Source organism: Ascaphus truei, chromosome 2 (assembly GCF_040206685.1).
Source record: "Ascaphus truei isolate aAscTru1 chromosome 2, aAscTru1.hap1, whole genome shotgun sequence".
Lineage (NCBI taxonomy): Eukaryota > Metazoa > Chordata > Amphibia > Anura > Ascaphidae > Ascaphus > Ascaphus truei.
In genome coordinates, this window is record NC_134484.1 from 427011112 (window position 1) to 427031195 (window position 20084).

Below are 20084 nucleotides of genomic sequence, written 5' to 3' on the forward strand. Positions count from 1 at the left end.
TATTTCAAATTCTCAAGACGCTCCCCCTGTATCTCTGAAAGATGAATTGGCAAGTTGCCAAAAATTCCGGCCATTACTGAATGAATAATGCCCTGAATTCTAACCAATCAGAGAGCAGGGATTTCAATAATGCCCGGAATTTTAGAGTTTCAGCCTATAATCAGTGTTATCGAATAAGATTAAGAGAAATGTAATTCTCTTGCTTTTATTCATTTTTAATTTGGGGGCATTTGGACTAACATTTCAAAATTAGTAAGCAGCAATGGGCCGGGCCGTATGAATCTACAGAATATGACCTCCCCCCCTAAAAAAACTATGATTGATCTAGTTTCATATCAATATTATTATTAGTGTGACTTGAATACTGCCAGTACCAAAAATGCCAAAATCTCTGCAATGCTCAAGGCTACAAAGACTACGATTAAGGGTTTAAGGGAATTGTAGCCACTATGGAGAACCCTTATACATCTTTCACATAACCGGATTGTCAACAAAGCAGAGCTAAATCATAGTAACCAATAGTCTCTAATGATTTTCAATTTCCATTCTTGTGTCCATTCTTGGAAACATTGAGACAAGACCTCAAGGGGTAGGCTCCACAATAGGATTCTACTGTTCAATGCAAACAATTACTCGAAATAATGATCAGGAATGGAGATACTTAGTAGGTTTACACTTTGGTCAAACGCTCCTTAAAAATGTAAAGCTGAACAACATCACTATGCCAATGTGAATGATCCAGTGCAATTCCAATACTTTAAAAACAGAAAGTCATTTCAGTAAGGCAAGGAGGAAGTTTGAAATCACAACTAATTAAAACATATTAAAAAGGCTGTTCCAGTCTAAGCAGGGTGACCAATAAAAAATAAACGTTACGACTTTGTAAACTGTGTAAAATAGGGGGCCCCAACGCAGTGCGTGCATCATGGCGACTGCCAAGTCTTTTGTGGGTGCCCGCCAAGGGGAGAGGGAGAGAGAAAAGACAACTGTTCTTTCCATCCTCTCTCCCCCCTGGAGTGTGAACAGTGGTTGGGGGGGTGGGGGTTATGTGAACGGTGGTTGGGGGGGGTTATGTGAACGGTGGTTGGGGGGGTTATGTGAACGGTGGTTGGGGGGGGGTATGTGAACGGTGGTTGGGGGGGGTTATGTGAACGGTGGTTGGGGGGGGTTATGTGAACGGTGGTTGGGGGGGGTTATGTGAACGGTGGTTGGGGGGGGTTATGTGAACGGTGGTTGGGGAGGGTTATGTGAACGGTGGTTGGGGAGGGTTATGTGAACGGTGGTTGGGGAGGGTTATGTGAACGGTGGTTGGGGAGGGTTATGTGAACGGTGGTTGGGGAGGGTTATGTGAACGGTGGTTGGGGAGGGTTATGTGAACGGTGGTTGGGGAGGGTTATGTGAACGGTGGTTGGGGAGGGTTATGTGAACGGTGGTTGGGGAGAGTTATGTGAACGGTGGTTGGGGAGGGTTATGTGAACGGTGGTTGGGGAGGGTTATGTGAACGGTGGTTGGGGAGGGTTATGTGAACGGTGGTTGGGGAGGGTTATGTGAACGGTGGTTGGGGAGGGTTATGTGAACGGTGGTTGGGGAGGGTTATGTGAACGGTGGTTGGGGAGGGTTATGTGAACGGTGGTTGGGGAGGGTTATGTGAACGGTGGTTGGGGAGGGTTATGTGAACGGTGGTTGGGGAGGGTTATGTGAACGGTGGTTGGGGAGGGTTATGTGAACGGTGGTTGGGGAGGGTTATGTGAACGATGGTTGGGGGGGTTATGTGAACGATGGTTGGGGGGGTTATGTGAACGATGGTTGGGGGGTTATGTTAAATCCTTTGGCCAAAGAATTTCAAGGACGCAACCATGTCAAGATAAACATGCAGGTCCTACAATACCTGCAAATGAGCTCCCCACCTCTCACCTAGGATAGAGACCTAATGGATGTAGCACCTGGGATAGAGACCTAATGGATGTAGCATTGGGGATTTTTTTGCATTTTGTTGTATACACTGTCACTATCCCAGTAGCCCTCCAATTGGAATTGGGTTTTAAGTTTGCTGGGAGTGTGTGTGTGTGTTTGTAAACTGTGTAGCTGAACAGTTTGGTATAAAGCGGCATCCTGTCGAGGGATTTTAGACAAAGGTATTAATCATTTTTAATTAAGTTGGGGCTTGTAGGCTTTATTTATTTATTTTATAAACAATCACAAAAGCATTGCAGTCATACATGTGGCAAGTCATTCTTGATACAAGCAGTGACCCTAAAATATGTAAGGTTTTATTGGGTCTCCTCCCGCTCTTTATGTTCAATGTACCTCAGACATAGTAAGGTACCTTGGATTGTATTTGTCATTATGCCAGGTAATAAGGTTTCCTGATAAAATCATCGATATGACATGGGGTGGCACTTTGTTAGGACCAGAAGGATCGGGGGTGGAGGGGGGAAAGACTACCACCCCCCCCCCTTCCCATCCCATCCCATCAGCGGCTGTGTCAGTGTGTGGGGCACACACTCGCCCTTTCCTTCACAAAGACACTCCTGTGCTCTCATCACTGAGCAGAGGTGATGACCGGTCAATCACCACCGCTGCCAGACTCCGTGCACCAGATTCAGTTTTGATGTCGCTGTGGAATGCGGTTACCGGGTCGCAGCAGTGATTAATCAAAGCACAGGGGGGAAATTTTAGGCACCCGGTATATTTCTGTCCTTGGAAAGACTTCCACATTCATCAAGTGTGTCATAAAACGACAGTAGATGAGAATCTTCTATATCATTCCAACGAAAACCTAGAGGGAGATATTGAACCGTTTCTTTTCTTGAGCAAATTAATTTGTCTAACTTTATTATCCTCTTGCAAGGAGGAGAACTTCCATAATTCTCTTTGCCAAGAGATACTTGATGTAAATAATGCACTGGTACATTTAGAAAAATAAAATACACCCCCACTCACAAAAATATTATTCCACAAGTTCAGTTTTCAGTGCCCATCTAATCAAGGACCGGAGTTTTAATCTAGTCGTTTACACTACTTTGAGGAGCAGTGCAAGTGAGAAAATGCTAGGGAGCTCTGTCAGGTGTCAATTCACAATCTTTGCTTTAAAAAAAAAAAAAAACATTACGTATGCTTATGCAAATGACAAGACAAATATTACAATTTTATTGGAGTTCACTGTGACCTCACAGCTTGATCCACATTCATTAATAACGGCAGATGGTCACACTTTAAAGCCATGGATCCACTTATAATATAAATTGGACGTTCAACGCACAAAGTTTTCAAACATGTAACACTCTCTACCATTGGTAATGTTCATAACTTTGAGGTGTGCTTTACAAATTGAAGACCAAAAGCCTAGTAGCAGAAAACTCAATGATACACAATGCTTTTGGAAGAGACACATTGAGCAACCTAAAATGACCTAAAATTTTATCAATTCACAATTGTAGACATAAAAAAATACCACCAGGGACTGAATTAAAGCAGCAACAGTCATCTCTATTTTTTCCTTATATATTTCTATGTAAAGCATATGACAATATAGAATACCACATTCTTACCTAAGCTTGAAATCATTTGGTGCTACAGTTAAAAATCTGTCAAAATCCAGATTACGTGCCTGTGATAGGGAAGCAACCCTGTCTTAATGAGGCTGCAATACAAAGCCTCAGTATTCTGAGAAATCAGAACGGAGCTAGTTAATTGCAACTAGACAATTAACCAGTCTCCACCTGGTAATCAGACAGGTTTAAAACGCTTCCTGAAACAGACCCAGAAAGACTCTTGAGCACACATGATACTGTGTGCTGATAAGACACCAAGGAAACAGCCCTCTCTTCCAGGGTGCAGCAAACCCAGGAGCTTACCAGAGGCTGGACCCTCAAGGAACACCCATCCATAACCAGAGACTGACTTGAAGGGCCACCTGTATTAAGGTACCTTTTGAGACTTTGGGATGATAGACTGGTTAGGGGCTTTTCCTCCCAGTCTTGTAGAGGGGGACTGGGAAGTGAGTTAGCCCGTACACATGGATAGGCATTTATTTTGTATGGTTTGCCTTGTTAAAGGTACGGGCTCAATAAAGCCATGTTTTAATTTCACTCAAAACGGTCTCCATTAGTGTACCTCTGCACACATCTAGTACAGTGACTAACTTAATGGGCGCCTTTCTGTTTCAATCCTTCTGTCAGTATCTCAGCAGTTACAATGCATCATTATTACCAAGGTAACAGTATCTATTGTTAACTTGCAGCTGAAACTGCTGGGAACATTTGCAACAAATGATCCGGTCATGACATGATAAATATTTTACTCAATCTGGTAATTCAGGGGTTAATGTGGTTAGTTGTGGACTTAACACAAAATATTGTGTTTGATGGGTCAAGACTCTTCATGTGTCTGTGCTGATCTACAAAAAGGGCTATCACTGATGGCCCACTAAAAGTCAGATGTGTAGTTTAGAAGGCTAGGGACTATAGCCAGACACAGGGCTGTCAGCCTCAGAGAAAACTGTAGCAGTCTGGAATTATCACTTGTGCATCCCAGAGAGAGATAAACAGGTCAATTCTTAGTTTGAGAAATGTATTGAATATAAGAAATTATGAGCCTGACAGCAATTCATAAGAGTAACAAATGAATATCTGTTACCATTGTGATTAGACAAATAAAATCATACCACACACTGCATGGGTAAGAGGTGCAAAAGACAGATAACTTTCTCCTGCAAAAATAGACGTTAAGATGTAAAATTTAGGTTCAAGTGGAGAGCACTGACAACCGTGAAAATGGCGTCTAAGTATTCGGGAAATTAAGTTATCAGTGTTTATATATTGAGTCAGGCTTTAAACCTCTGAAGAAAATGTTTTTTTTACTTTAATTCATAAATGTCACTCAAGTAGCTGATTTACGACAGGGGTGGGTCTTATATGTTTCAATGCAAGAAGGTCTGTGCATACAGGTTGGCATATTTGAATAGAAAATCAGAATTCAACAGAGGTGTGTTTGGGATCAGACACGTGAACTTTCATCTTTCTGTGCCAGTGACCTCTCTGTGTAGAACTTATTATGTGTGGTAATGTATTGGGAATTCTGTTTGTTTTATCCTTTTATTTTAAGAAACTGTTCTGCATTTATTGTAACTATGTTCTTGCAATAATCATTTTCTATAATCTTTTTCTATATATTAAAGCCAACAGATGTGTGCTAAGTGCATAGATTTTCTTTAATAAAACAGGGACCTGAGACCTTGGCAGACATATTACATATTTTTGCATATTTCTCGGGTGGTGGCAGTGGATAGATAGGATTGCAATCTAGTAAGTATACTATTACTATACTATAAGTATGGTATAGCATTACTTACTACATTCATGGTAAATCGCCCACGCCTAGAAAGTCTCTTGGTATCCATGTGTACAACAAAAAACAAAAGCCCAAAGCTACATCCAATATGACAAAAATACACGGTGAAATACATACATAGATATATACATACATATACCTATCTTGAAAAAAGGGTCATTTAGTTAAACACTTTGGCCAACGCATTTTAAGCCTGCAAGCCACATCAAGGCATGACTAAATTTGCAGGTCCTAACACTAACTGATTAAATTCTTATTTAACTCTATAATTAGAGGAAGAATGATCGCATTGGATCTGTCCCAACCCGCTGCATGAAGATCCAATGCGATCATTCTTCCTCTAATTATAGAGTTAAATAAGAATTTTAATCAGTTAGTGTTAGGACCTCCAAATTTGGTCATGCCTTGATGTGGCTTGCGGGCTTAAAATGCTTTGGTCAAAGGGTTTAACTAAAGGACCCTTTTTCAATAGATATATAGGTATTTCACTGTGTATTTTTTGTCATATTGGATGTAGCTTTGGGTTTCTCTGTTTTTTGTTGTATACATTTAGCCACGCCCAGTAGCACTCCAATTGACATATATACTATGTGGTAATTTTGGGGGTTTCTTAGAGCTTGCTGGGTATCTGTTTGTTTGGTATCCATATGTTCAGATTTACCTGTTCTGGCAGGTTCAGATAAAATGGCTGAATTCAAAGACCCCCTCAAATGCCATTTTTCTTACTGGCATCTAAACAGTATAAAAAACAGGTTGCATTCCATTTTTATTAAAAGATATAAAGTAAACGCAACTACCATTGATATTAAACAGATAATGCATAGAATTAAGATCAAAGAGCCAGACTACAGTAAAAAAAAAGGTACTTAACATAGAAATATAATAAAAGCACACAAACCGGTTTCTTTAAAACAGCAGAAGCCATGCAAATGACAGATCACAAGCATGACATCTAGATACATTTCACACAAACCTGCTTAGTCAGGAGGTGGTGGTCAAAATAGCTACGTGAAAACATTTTAATTCATGTAGGCACACCCTCTCTGAGTGAAATATCATAATAAAAAGCGCACACAGATTTGTACGACTATTTCCAAAACTCAGCACTTCTAGCATCTGTTATAAACATCATTAGTTCAGAAGTGATAAAGCATTGTATTCGCGAAACACATTGGGAGGAGTCACAATGGCACTAAATCATGCACATATGCAGCTACTGTGGTTGCGATGTCTGACACTCCATTGAACAAAGCTCTATTTGGACGTGGGGCATGGCTAAGGCTGAGATTATAGTAGGCGCATGTGCGCATGGCGTCGCTCAAGCAAATTCTGCACTTACTATTTCAGGTGATGGGGAGGAGTGGCTATGACGTCACTAAGCTGGTTTGCCGTGATTAGCTAAACTGCTCACCTGATGCGGCCGTCATGCGCGCACGAAGGGCGGCCTCTAAGGGATTCAGCTATTTGTACTTGTCGCGTGTGCGCCATCGCAAGGAGTATAATCGCAGCCTAGAAGAAGACGCCAGCAACAATCCTAATAAAAGTCCTAATAATTAGATAGAGATAACCTGAACAAATGACACAGAAACTATGATACTTTTTCAACATTTCATTTATCCTCAAATAAGTCTATATTCAATATATGGGGGGGGGAGGAGAAGTATGTGAACTTTTAGATTCAGTACCTGGTGGCACCCTCTTGAGCAATGACTTCAGCTAAGCATCTTCTCCAACTGCTGGTCAGTCTCGCATCGGTTTTGGGGAATTTTGGCCCAATCATCCTTACAGAACTTCAACTCAGTGACTTTTGAGGGCTTCCTTGCATGGACAGCACAACAGTTCAATGGGGTTTAGGTCAGGACTTTGACTGGCCCATTCTAAAATACGGAATTTCGTCTTCTGCAGCCATTCTATTGTAGATTTGCTTCTATCTTTAGGATCATTGCTTTGCTTGAGCTCACGGACAGATGGCTTGACATTCTCCTCTAGCAGCCCAAAACCATCACACTCCCACCACCATACTTGACAGCTAGGATGAGGTTCTTCTGTTCAAACGCAGTGTTTGATTTTCGCTAAACATAACGTTTCTCATTGAGGCCAAAAAATTCTACCTTTGACTCGTCTGTCCAGAGAGCATAGTTCTTCCCAGAAGTCTTGCCGATCATTATGTGCTCTTTGGTGAACTTCAGGTGGGAAGCAATGCTATTTTTTAGAGAGCAGTGGTTTCCTCCTGGCTATCCTTCTATGAACATCATTCTTGTTCTGTCTTTTTCTGATAGTTGAGTCATGAACACTCACATTAGCCATGGCAAGAGTGGCCTGCAGATCCTTGGATGTTACTCTGGGGTTCTTTGTTACTTCCTGGATGATTTTCCGGTTTGTTGCTGGGAGAGATTTTGGTAGGACAAACTCTCCTGGGTATTGACTGTGGTCTTGAATTTTCTCCATTTGTAGACGGACAGTGGATTGGTGGAGCCCCAAATGCTTACAAATGGGTTTGTAACTATTTCTAGATTGATGAGCATCAATAAGTGCTTTGCTGAGGTCCCCAGACTTCTTTTGATCATTGCATGAGTGTTTCCAGGTTTCTGATCTTTATAAAAAGGTGGGACCTCCGAAACCTTTAAACCCTGAAGATCTACCTAATTATTTTAACACCTGATTCTAATTACCCCCTTTAATTTAGCTGATAAACCAGGGTTTCACTTACTTTTGCACATACCCGGACTCGTAATTACTCATTGTTTGACTAATTCATACAACATCATTTTGTTTCAAAAGACATGGAATTGGTCAATATAAACCCTATTGGATAAGAAAAGATTGGTTTTGATTCAAGAAGGTCATCGTGGAAAAACTATGGAATTTCTGTAATCATCATTGGGGTTCACAAACCAAAAAACAGAACAGCTGAACTCACCTCTGTTCCTCAATCCAGTTGTGACTCTATACTATTTACAATCAAACTGCGGAGCATCAAGAAAACTCTGGTCCCTATTAATTATACCCCTTTCCAATCAATTTTGACATGAGTTTGGAGGTCTACTAAAGTTACTCATTGCACGTATGAAGTAAGAGATACATACTGTGTGTTGAGCTAGAATATACACAAATATCCCAATGCAGCATAGAGAGCAAATCAGAGTAGTTCAAGTAAAAGCCAGAACTTGAGTAGTAAGAAGTCTGGGAAGCAGACGGGGACAGACTGACAGGAACCACATATCAAGCCAACCATAGTAAGTAAGGCAGTGAAAAGAGAGCAAGTAATCCAAGAGTGAGATGCAAAAATGTCAGGAAGCAAAGCATTTGCTGGTCTGTAAGCAGCTGCTTTAAAAATACAGCAGCTGTGAATAAATAATGCGTAATGTAAACTTCTTGGCCTTGAATTAGATGGATGCTATTCAAATGAATAAGAGTTAAAGACAAATGTGCAACTCTTGTGGCATCCAGTGTACGTACTCCTTTCGCTGCTCCCACCCTTTCAAGCAAAAACATAAGAACAGTAATACAAAAAGTATTACTCTCACCTTGCCACACCTGGAACATTAGGTGACATCACTACTCTCTAACACTTCCTCTACTAGATAAAAGAATGAAGCAACAAGTATGACAATATATAATACAGGGCATGTATTAGAAACTAATATCCAACTGGGAAAATAACTGCAGCGACTCCAGTTCATAAAATGAAGCGAGCGCTCAAAAAAACACATACATACATACATACTCTTTCTTCCTGACCAACAGGAGCTGCAATCCTAGACAGTCTGTCATGCACTAGGTCAGGGGTGAGCAAACTTTTTATGCCGAGCCACCCTTTTCATCCATGAAATTTCTCGGGCCCCCCCTGCCTAATGTAATCAAATTACATGAAAAAAAAAAAAACCTTTATTAAAAAGGTATACAATGTAAATACAAACATATGTCTAAATACTTACATATTTCAACAGCTCGCGCTTGCAAAATTAGGCTGCGTCCACGCTGCCGCTGAGAGCGGTGACATCACCAACTCTCCAAGCATGAGCACAGGGTGTCCGGCATAATTTTGCAAGCACGAGCGGGGGGGCATGGATCAAGGCTGTGTGTGCGCGCACGCGCATTGAATGCTGCCGAGCGCCCTTCAAAGTACATTTTGTTTGTCTCTCAAGCGCCAAGCTTGGGAGAGCGTACGTGCACAAAGGCAATACTTTTGGGGAGGCATTCATCCACCTATTTGCTACCTCCCTTCCCTCTCTCCCCCCACACCCTTTTTTCCCTTCTCCCATTTGCCTTTTTATTCTCCCTGCTCTTTGGCTTGCTGTCCCCAGTGTCATCCAAACTCCTACCTACAGTATTATTTATTATTTCCGTTTTCAATGTGTTTTCACTTTTTTTTTTGTACATTCATAGTATGATTGAAATAGTGGCAGCCAACCTTTCACTTGCAGAGGATCGCAGCGACCACAGCGTTATTTTAGGGCAGACACCGGAAGGAGGGTCGTTTGACATCACAGCGCTGGGGCGTGCTCCTCCCCCGTACCTCCGAAGCCCCCGCGCGTGCGCACACCATCCCGTGGCCGCCACCTGCACTATCCTGTTTGGCAGTACGCACAGATCTTTTTCGGCTGCCCACCCGCGCACATCATCTTGGCCGTCCACGCACAGCTTTTTCGCCCTCCCGCGCACAACGTCTGCCGGCCCGCTGCCTGCTCCCCCCTAAATAATCTTGCGCCCACAGTTTGCGCACCGCTGCACTAGGTCAGGAGTGCTCAAGATCAGTCCTCAAGCTCCCCAATAGGCCTGATTTTTAGGATATCCCAGCTTCAGCACCGGTGATTCAATCAGAGGCTCAGTCAAAAACTGAGCCTCTGAGCCATATGTACTGAAGCAGGGACTGATTAAGCCACTTGTGCTGAAGCTGGGATATCGTAAAAACCTGACCTGTTGGGGGGGCTTGAGGATGGAGTTGAGCACCCCAGCATTAAGCAATTACATATTCCTTGAACTTGCTATATTTCTAAAACAAAAGTATGCCACGCCTGCATATTAAAAACGAAGCATGTTTGATGACCAAAATCAACAGGGATTTACAAGCATGCTAAGTTAGTGAATGATGTTTTCAAACCAAAACCTAATGGGATCACTTGAAGATCTTGAACAGGTTACCATCAAAACAATTTGCTGACACACCTACACATTAGCAGCTTAATTATTTTCTATGGTATATCATTTAGCTATAGCTGTTAATTCAGAATCATTTGCTAGAACCCACAACTTTGTGCCAATTTGGTTTATAAGTATCCATGTCACACTGCAGCAAACCAAAATACTATTGAACTACAACTCTAGCTACATTACATTAAGAAAAATAACTCCCAACCCCTCCTTCCTTCTCTCCTAACATTTTGAAGGACCCTGATCCTCCTCACTTCAGTTTCATAATAAAGGGTGGAGATAAAGCCTCACTGTCACACACTTTTGACAAATAGGTTGTGTTGCACGAAAGCTCAAATTCCTGATAACGAAAACAATCTTAAGCGTGAGGCAGGCCAAAATCATGTACATAAAAGGGCCATGGAATCAACATGTAGAAAGGTTACTACTATTTTTTATCGTTTTGTAGACATGCTCCACATATTAATATTTTGAGCACACCAAAAATATTTTGAAAACAAAAAAAGTGCAGGGGTAGCCGTTTGTAAATTAACACAAAATACCGGTCTGGGATATTTTGCAGAGACCAAAACACCACTCACGTTCTGCTGCCGGGACGCTTCGCCACAGGGACATTTCAGCACGAGACACTTTGCCATCGATGTCCACTCCTACGTCCGACCGCCCCGACAAGCTAGATCGGCTGCGCCCGACTACCCGCTCCGACAACTGCATGTTTAAATGTCAGCGCGGGTCCGTTACACTGCCTAGACAGGGCGCTCCAACGGGACATTTAAACATGGCGCGTCGGAGCAGCCCGTCTACGCTGTGTAGCGATCCCATGCGGGACATTTAAACATGCAGTTGTTGGAGCGCAGACTTGGCTTGGCGGATCGGGTGCGCAGCGAACCAGTCATCGCGCCAAAGTATCCCACGGCAAGCTGCCCTGCAGCAGTGTGTCTCTCGGCAGTGAAACACCAGCAGCGTTTTGATCGCAGCCAAACGTCCCATTCCACAAAAGCACCTTGTAGTAGTCTCGGGCCTCTACCAACACAATACATAAAAATAGACATATAACCCAGGATATGTGATCCAATACAAAGAGCAAAAAATGTGTAGAACAAAAATTAAACAAAGTCTTGTTAGAAATCTAAAGCCCTCGTTTTTTTTAATGTATCCAAAAGTCATTGCCATATACATGAGAGCAGACAGAAGAGTGAATGCTCACCATGCTCATCCCACAATGTCAGCTTTCCATTAAGTTTAATTTGTTTTTGAATAAATGCTGAAAAATCTAATATTTTCAGTGAGTGGTATATAAACATTCTTAGTAGAAAACACATTTGAGAACAGAGAAAGAATAAAGAACCCTGGTAAACTGAGAGCACACAATTACTAAATTGTAATGGTACATACAATTAAAAGTATAGTTTTTAATGGTAAATTATTAAAATAAATGGGGTCAGGGTTTCCCAATTATTTTAATAATTTACCATTAAAAACTATATTTTTAATTGTATCTACCATTACAATTTAGTAACTCTGTGCTCTCTCTCAGTTTACCAGGGTTCTTTATTCTCTCTCTCTGTTCTCGTCTCATATTACCCTGGGAGTAGCACCATACTTTACTACTTTGACTAGCTGAGCAGGCGTTCCATCCCCATTCCCCTCTCCCTACCACCTTAGGCTAAGGCCCCGCTCCCAGAGTCAGCGCGCCCGCACTGCAGACAGGCGGGGCGCTGACATACACAGACCGCGATATGCGGTCTGTAGGGAGCGGGAGCCGGAGGTGGGAGGGAGTGGGAGGTTTGAGCGGGAGGGGGGGCGTGGCTTGAGCGGAGGGACCCGCTACTCTCCCCCCCCTCCCTCCCTCCACGGGCTCGGGCTGGAGCTGCTGATGGTAAGTAAAACACACACACACACAGGCACTCATATACACACACACACACAGGCACACACACACACACAGGCACTCATATATACACACACACACACACAGGCGCACACACACAGACAGAGGCAGGCACTCACGCACTCATACACACACACACACACACACACACACACACACACAGACAGGCACTCACGCTGCTGTCACTCCTCACTCCTCCCTGCTCCCCGAAGCCTCTCCTCCTCCCGAAGCCTCCCCTCCCCATTGGCTCACAGCCATACCACGTGACGCGTCAACGCTAGGGATCACCATTTTCTTGTGTCCCATAGCGGCTGACGCGCCACAGCGTGTAGTAAGCTGTGCCGCCAGGGGGGACCGGGACCGGCTCGGGAGGATTCCCCTGCTGGTGGGGAACTCGCGTGTGGCCGCCCGCGCCAACGAGCGCAGCGGGACCGAGGCCTTAGTGATTAGAAAACACATTTGCAGGATATTGAGCAATAAGCCTCATTGAGAACAGTTTCAACTGATAACTAAGAAAATTGTCAATTATATTTTGCTTCAACTTATAATTCTTTCAATTAAGTATGTGTGTTTGTACTCAGTTTTATTACCTGGAGTATAAATATTAAAAAAAGTCAAATCTTGTGTTACAGTCTAACATTACATTTCCAAAGAGAAACATCTGACAAACATCCTTTAATGTAACCATATACCAATACTGGTCATGAAGTTTGAAAATCAGCATAACAATGTACTGCTGGGATTTTTTTCCCATTAGCAAACTGCTGCAGCTTTTATTTTTTTTTTAATTGAGTCTACAATCCTGCCAGGAAATATACAGAGAAGCAATTTGGCAATGACATTTTATTGCAAGTTTGGAAAACTCATTGGTCAATTCACTTAACAATATGAGAACTTTAAACTCTATAAAAAGTACCTACTAAGTGGGCCAGAGCATTATTGATAAATCAAGCAGTAAATTAGCCAAACAATATTGGTCTGTTTCCCAAAGATATAATAAAATAGGCATGTTGGCTTCCCTCCAGGTAACTCCAACTGACAACCACATACCTTTGATTGGTAGCTACTGACACTTCAGTAAAATAATTATTAACACCCCAAAGTTGCACATGAGATGATAAAAGTCCAGTTTAGCAAAGTTTCAACCTTAGAACATTTTGCAGGAGCTGAATAACAATTCTCACACACGCATAAAGCACTACATGAACAGTGCCATGGCAATGAAAGACTTCAGTAGCAGTTGAACAGGTGTGTTTGCATATATTAATATCCAATCCCTCAGCCGACCAGTCACAAATCTGACATGACTAAATAAATGTGCATTTATTCAGTAGTGTGAGCAAGATCAATAGGTAAACATGAGAAAACCTCAGCAGCTTGGTGGTCACTAGACTTCTGCTGGATTTCAGTCACAAGCAACAAACAAGAAAAGCTTCTAAAAGCCAGGGGTAAGATAACAAGTCTCTATGACCAGTCACTCCGAAAGCATCAGCGAGCAGAAAGATGACTAATAAAAGCCAGCACACCCAGATAGCTCAGCATTCAACCGTTCTGGCACTTTACAGTAAGAAAAGGGCACAATACCAATAGTGCAAAATGCCACAGGTGGCACTGACTGCTATCGTTTATCAGGGGTTGTGAAAGCAATGTGCCTTCAGGAAATACAAATAAATATACATCAATGTACTAAGGCACTGACAACTCTGACATTTACATAAATACAAAATAAATATTTAGTACGACAAAATACACACTGTGGTACATCAGTTTTGCAGACACGGTGAGTCCCTATGCCAGTGCTTTTCAACCAGGGATCCTAGGAACCCCCCGAGCATCCTTCAAGGGTTCACTGTAATTTTCTGGTCAATTGAAAACTGTATCAATTACAGAAGAATTTACAATGCATCTGATCACAGAGTTGCTATTACAGATGGGTGGGGGTTCTCAGAATTTCACTTGGGGTTCCTTAACCAAAATGGAAACCACTGCCCTATGCAGAGAAGCATACAATGCAGTTTTTGCAAAAGACTCAGAAGAGCTGGCCCTGGGATGAACTGGACTCACTCGTGTCAAAGGAAGTGTCCTTACCACCAAGATATTCCTTAATCAATCCTCAATACTTTGTTATATTTCACCTGGACAGGGGTAAAAGACTGGGGAATTTAATCAGAAGACTGCTCAAAGTCATACCCTTCAATATACCGGGTCCTATCATTCCAAGAAGTGTGTGAATGCATTTATCCTTCAAATAGTACAAACAGTACTTTTAAACTAACCAATACTAGCCTATACAGTCCAACCTACATTGCCACAGCCTTCTGATGTGTGATTTTAGTTTAGGGGGGGTGAGTGGGGGGAAAACTTACTAAAGAAAAAGGTCAGTCCAGAAATCAGTTTAGGACCTAAAAACATGTCTGTCATTATAAAATGTATGACAACTAAAAAAGTTAACTTTCACTTACCCTTTGTGCTATGCATAACATGTCTTCACTGTATTTATATTTTCAACTAATGAAAATATACTTTTTGAGCACACTCATGTTTCAGACAGGTCTGCAACCCTGCTTTTCACCATTATCTCCGAGCACAGCGGTGCTAACTCGGGGGCGCAGTTGTTACCGAGGCCAACACTCTTCCCCAGGGCATATAAATTAAATGCTGGAGGATCGCGTGAGGCCTATGCAACTTCCCTTACCTGGTCTTCGGCGATGTGTCACCATGGCAACGCGGCATCAAATGATGCCGTGGGGTCACGTGACCCCACGGCATCATTTAACGCCGGAGACAAGGTAAGGAGGGGGGCGCGAGCAGGTGGGGAGAGCAGGCCGGGGGTTAAAGTTTGTGCACCCCTGTCCTAGTATACAGTGCTTCCCCTGCAGCCAGCGATTCTAGAAAATTACATGCAAATGAACACACCGTGTCACCTTTTGCTTCAAATCCTTTTTGACATGAACACCTATAAGCTTATGTCTGCCGCATTACACAGCTTTTCAGAACAGCCTGGGTTAAAATTGCCAGTGGACCTACTCAGACAGGTGTTTCAATTTACAACTACAATCTTTGTCTCCCACCACCCACTTAAGATTATGATTTCTCTGGGAGCTAGGTTCATCATGCTTTTGATTTGTGCCCTTCATGTATCATAGCAATATTTTACATTATCATATTATAAATCTCCAGGTATGACTGGAGCGAGTAATAGAACAGTGGTTAAGGGAGAAAATAGATAAAATAAAATTGCTCCGTATGTGTAATTAGTGGGATAGAAATGCCAAGATCTACGTTTGCTGGAGCAAGGTCTTTCTGAAAGTGAGATGCACCCCATCATCTAACTTAAAAGCTACCAAAATTATTATTATTATTATTATTATTCTTTTTAGTAGCACTATCTCCATTTTAACCACACTAAAATAAATGAAACTATATAGGTCACTTGTTATTTGCATGTCCATATGATGAGATGAAGCCCTAGCTGACTGATATCTATACCAATGCCTAACAACTTTAATTATGCGAATTCATATCGTTTTTCACTTAAATTCACTATTAACAGAGCACCACACTATCATTTCTATTTTATCTTTTTCATCTACCATTTATGCCCTGGGAGTTAACATTGAGATGGAGTTGCATTAAGTTTTTAAAAACTACTGCTAGCATGCATGCCATGGTACGAAAAGCAATATGGCCATACTGAACATCGGGATTTAGAGACCTCCGACTGAAAGCTCTTGCAAAGATCAAGCACACTTTGTTCCGAAGTGCGGAAAAACTAATTTTGTCACTAAAACAGAGAATAAGGGATTTGTCCAATTTTGCATGTAGTTGGTAGTTTCACACTTTAGAACCAGGTTCCCTTAACCCATCATTGCAGGGGGAAAAAACACATTGAATTCCTGTGGTATGTGATGTGTAGGAGTAGATGAGGAATTGGGAAAGCCTGAATAGAGCTGGAAATGTTGCACTTTCAGGTCAAATGTATACCCCATGTAATGATGGCCAATCAAAGGCAGTAAATCCATTTACTTAAGAACTCTGAATGAAAGATAAACTAAATAAAGATTTTTGCCAACCACTGCACAGCACTCGATATTTCGTACTTCCGAATAACTGACCTATAAAAAAATTGCTCAAGATCAAGTGAACCTGAGGGTATCCCCACTTCAAACTGCAGTACCCCATTATTCCACCAATGAACTGCAGTCACATTACCCCAAAGACTATCCAATCTAAAGTTTAGTACATGAAAAGCGATGAAAACTATACCAGCCATACCAGAATGGAATGTCTTCTACTCCAGAGGCTTAACTCTTAGTATGGGACAGCAATACAAACACAGTCTAGCTAATTTCCATGTAGTTACCTGGAGAACCAGACGACTTCAAGTCCCACTCGCACACTGAGGTTGTTTCCACTTCAGAGCTTGTACTGCCAACTGCTTGCCACTTTAATATCCGCCAAGAATTAAGTAGTTTGTCAAAACCCTACATCAACACAAACCTTTCACTGCCAAAGAGCCTGCAACAAGTCGCAAAACAATTTTGTTGCCATTACTGCATTAATGACCCACCTGGCCCCAAAGTGGTAGCATCAGTGGTTGAAGAGCGATTAAATGAGCGGGTGCAATGGTTTTATTTACAATCCCTTAACACCATTCCGATTCGTCAAAGAATATGATATAGTTTCAATAAATAATAAAATATAATGTTCTCTACAATTCCTTTCCCCCCTTTGTGCGCATTGTTGGTGAATTAAGGCACAGGTTACCTTTTACACCCCAGGTACTAAGGATGTATTTGAAAAGATTCCAGATCCCTTTCAATTCATACAGCCCAAATATACCACTGAACTATCAAGGTCTCTCACAGAGCTTAGGCTAGGTCCCCGGTGCCTGCTGCAGCGCGCGCTATGGCGTGTGCTGCAGGGACAAGAACCACCCCTCAATGGGGCCGGGCCCAAGAGCTCCCTTCACCGCCGCGTTGCACGACCCAGTTTTTCCTGAAGACAGTCAAATTGTCTTCAATACTGGCGACGAGCGCGGTAGCCACGCCCCCGGCGGTTCAGTCAATGAGGGCGAACCTGCCGGGTGGTGTCATGGCCGCGCCCCCCCTCATCCCCCAGCTCACCGCAGACCGGGGATCACAACTGCACGCACTGCCACCCGCACAGCGCCGACACCGGGGCCTAATCCCCTTTGCTGCGCTCTCCTGCGCTCTCCTGCTCACACGTTCAACACTGCTCAGCGTGATGAGTACCATACATTTATTCTCAAGCCAACATTTTTTTTCCCTATATTTTTGTATTCTTAAGGGATTCAGTTTCCCCCTTATTTTTAATGCATACATATGGCTTATCTCTTATAGTCTGTATTTTACAAACTGGCACAGTACCACTACTTATTTTAAGACACTTTGGCCACTGGTTATGCTGCTTTTTCAATCCAAACTAGAACTACTCCCCATCAACCCCTTCGCTGGCAGAGGGACCAGCCACACCCCTCTGGCAACATAGGGGTTAAAGACCAATAGAACAAGCTCCTGCAGCCATTAATTTGTTCTTGCTCACATATACCACAGATTTTGTAAAGCCACTGTCCACCCAGCTTTGCCTCCCCCTCTCTCCTCCCCTCCCTTCTCCCCTCCCTTGTGTCACCTTCCTTCATCAAGCCACAGCAACGACTGCTTTTATATTTTAAATGACACTCCCTGGCTGGGATTTGCCTGGCACTGGTTAGTAGACGATATCAAAAGAATGAATCTATAAAATGTATGTATCATTGTAATTTATATAGCACCAACAAAGTACACAGCACTGTACAAAACGACAGCACAGGGTAAACAAATGACAAGACAATGGGCGATAAGTGCGACAGGTAAAATGACAACATAAGGCAAGGGGAGACCCTGTCCCAAAGGGGAGACCCTGTCCCGAAGAGCTAACAATCTAAGTGTTATGAGGCCCTCCCCTCTTCCTTCTCATCCTCCACACTCACCGCAACGATCACCGTTTCCTCCCCTTGAAACTTGGCCACATACTTGTCCCCCCGGACTACTTCTGAGTCGTTGAGAGGCCTGAAGCGGCACATCACTTTGATGCTGCACTCCGCCGGGTCCGCCATCTTGTCGTCCGAGGCCGCCCTCCCACCGGCTCCGCCTCTTCCTGACCGCTTTACACCGGGAGGGAGGGGGTGGCTGGTTACTCAGCCAAACCGGAGGCGGCCTGTCGCGGGAAAGGTTAATTAATGAATTAATAAAACCGCCGCCGCCTCCTCCTCCTTCCCCGTCCGATCAATGCGCCGCCGAGCTCTGCGGGCGGAAGGGATCACCTAGCTCCCATCCAACATGGCGGCCATGGCGGAGGCCGGCGATGCTCCTCCCCTCTGTCGGCGGTTGACTGGCGGTGACGTCACCGCTCGCCCACTCCGCGGTCGCTTCCTACGCATGCGCGGGAGGGGTTGGAAGGGCGGGGCTCAGCTACAAGATGACGTTGCGCGGGATAGGCTGGGGTGACGTCACCGGGTTGAGTCAGCAGGAGGAGGAGGGTGCGGGTTTCTTTGTCCCCAGCCTGAGCTGTGCATGGGGGGGGGGAATACTTTGCAGAGTCATTAAAGCAGCACTGCATGTTTGTGCCGTCTAACCTGAAACTATGACGCCTTGTATAGGATAACGAGATGAAAGGATTGACTGGCCCAGCAAATGGTGCTGTCTTGAAAAGTGAGGATTGCTGCCTGGCTGCAGATCACCTGAGCAGGTGCAAGCTGCCACCTTTAACCCATTGAATGCCAAAGGGGCCTGCAATGCATGGTCAGCATGGGCAAAACTTTATACTAAACAGTACATTCATAAAAGGTTTAGGGTGCAATATTGACAGCTCAACTTTTCTTTCGAAGAAGACGCACCCGTAACACAATGTGCTCCTAGGAACGGCTCCAGGTTTTTTGGGGGTCCCAGTGAGTTAATGAGGGGGGGGGGAGGAGTGTTGCACATGCGACCAGAAGCGGCAACTATCGTATGTAGAATGGGAGACAAATGGTACTCCCCGATTCAGTGGGGTCCGTTAGCGGCTGCTTGGTCAGCATATATGGTACCACTGCCACTGTTTGGTCCCCTTTATCAAAGTACTTAGTGATTTCCTTTACCAAAATCTGTCAAAAATATGAAGCAGCTGGGATCTTTAAAAGTTATATAGCTGATAAATAGCCACCTCTCTGTTGGCCCAATGAAGCTTGTACCAGTGCTGCTTTTATATTGGATTGGAGATGTACGGTTATGGAGGTGGCCACTCGCTCTCTTGCTGCCAGAGAGGCTTTCAATACATTACACCTCCTGTGTAAATCCCTGTGCAATTTGACACTTCTAAATAATCATTAGATGTACCGTAAACCAATGCACAGAATATAGATGTAGGAAATACAAGGCATAGAATAGAGATTTTGTTAAACTTGCTAACGCATGTTTCCAACTGCCTTACATACATTATATTACTAGGGGGTTATTCATTAATCCTTTGAGTGCCCACGGCACCAGAGTGGCACGGTACCTTTTGGCACTCGTGACCGCTTCACTGATGACAGAAGAGGAGGAGAAAGTTGTGAGGCAGGGAGGCCTGTTAGTATGTTACAATAATCCAGACGGGAGAGGATAAGGGCATCCATTACAGTTTTAGCAGTAGATTGACTGAGGAAATG

The 20084-nt window shown here is 43.3% G+C and overlaps 1 protein-coding gene across 1 annotated transcript in view; it reads right to left on the minus strand.

Annotated features, from left to right (window-relative positions):
• Positions 1 to 18789, minus strand: part of KIF5B (kinesin family member 5B) — a 60333-nt gene extending 41544 nt beyond the window's left edge. The window contains exon 1 of the mRNA XM_075587726.1: positions 18390 to 18789. Coding sequence (XP_075443841.1) covers positions 18390 to 18515 — 126 coding nt within the window. The 5' untranslated portion in view covers positions 18516 to 18789. The remainder of the gene's footprint in view (positions 1 to 18389) is intronic.
• Positions 18790 to 20084: the final 1295 nt, after the last annotated feature.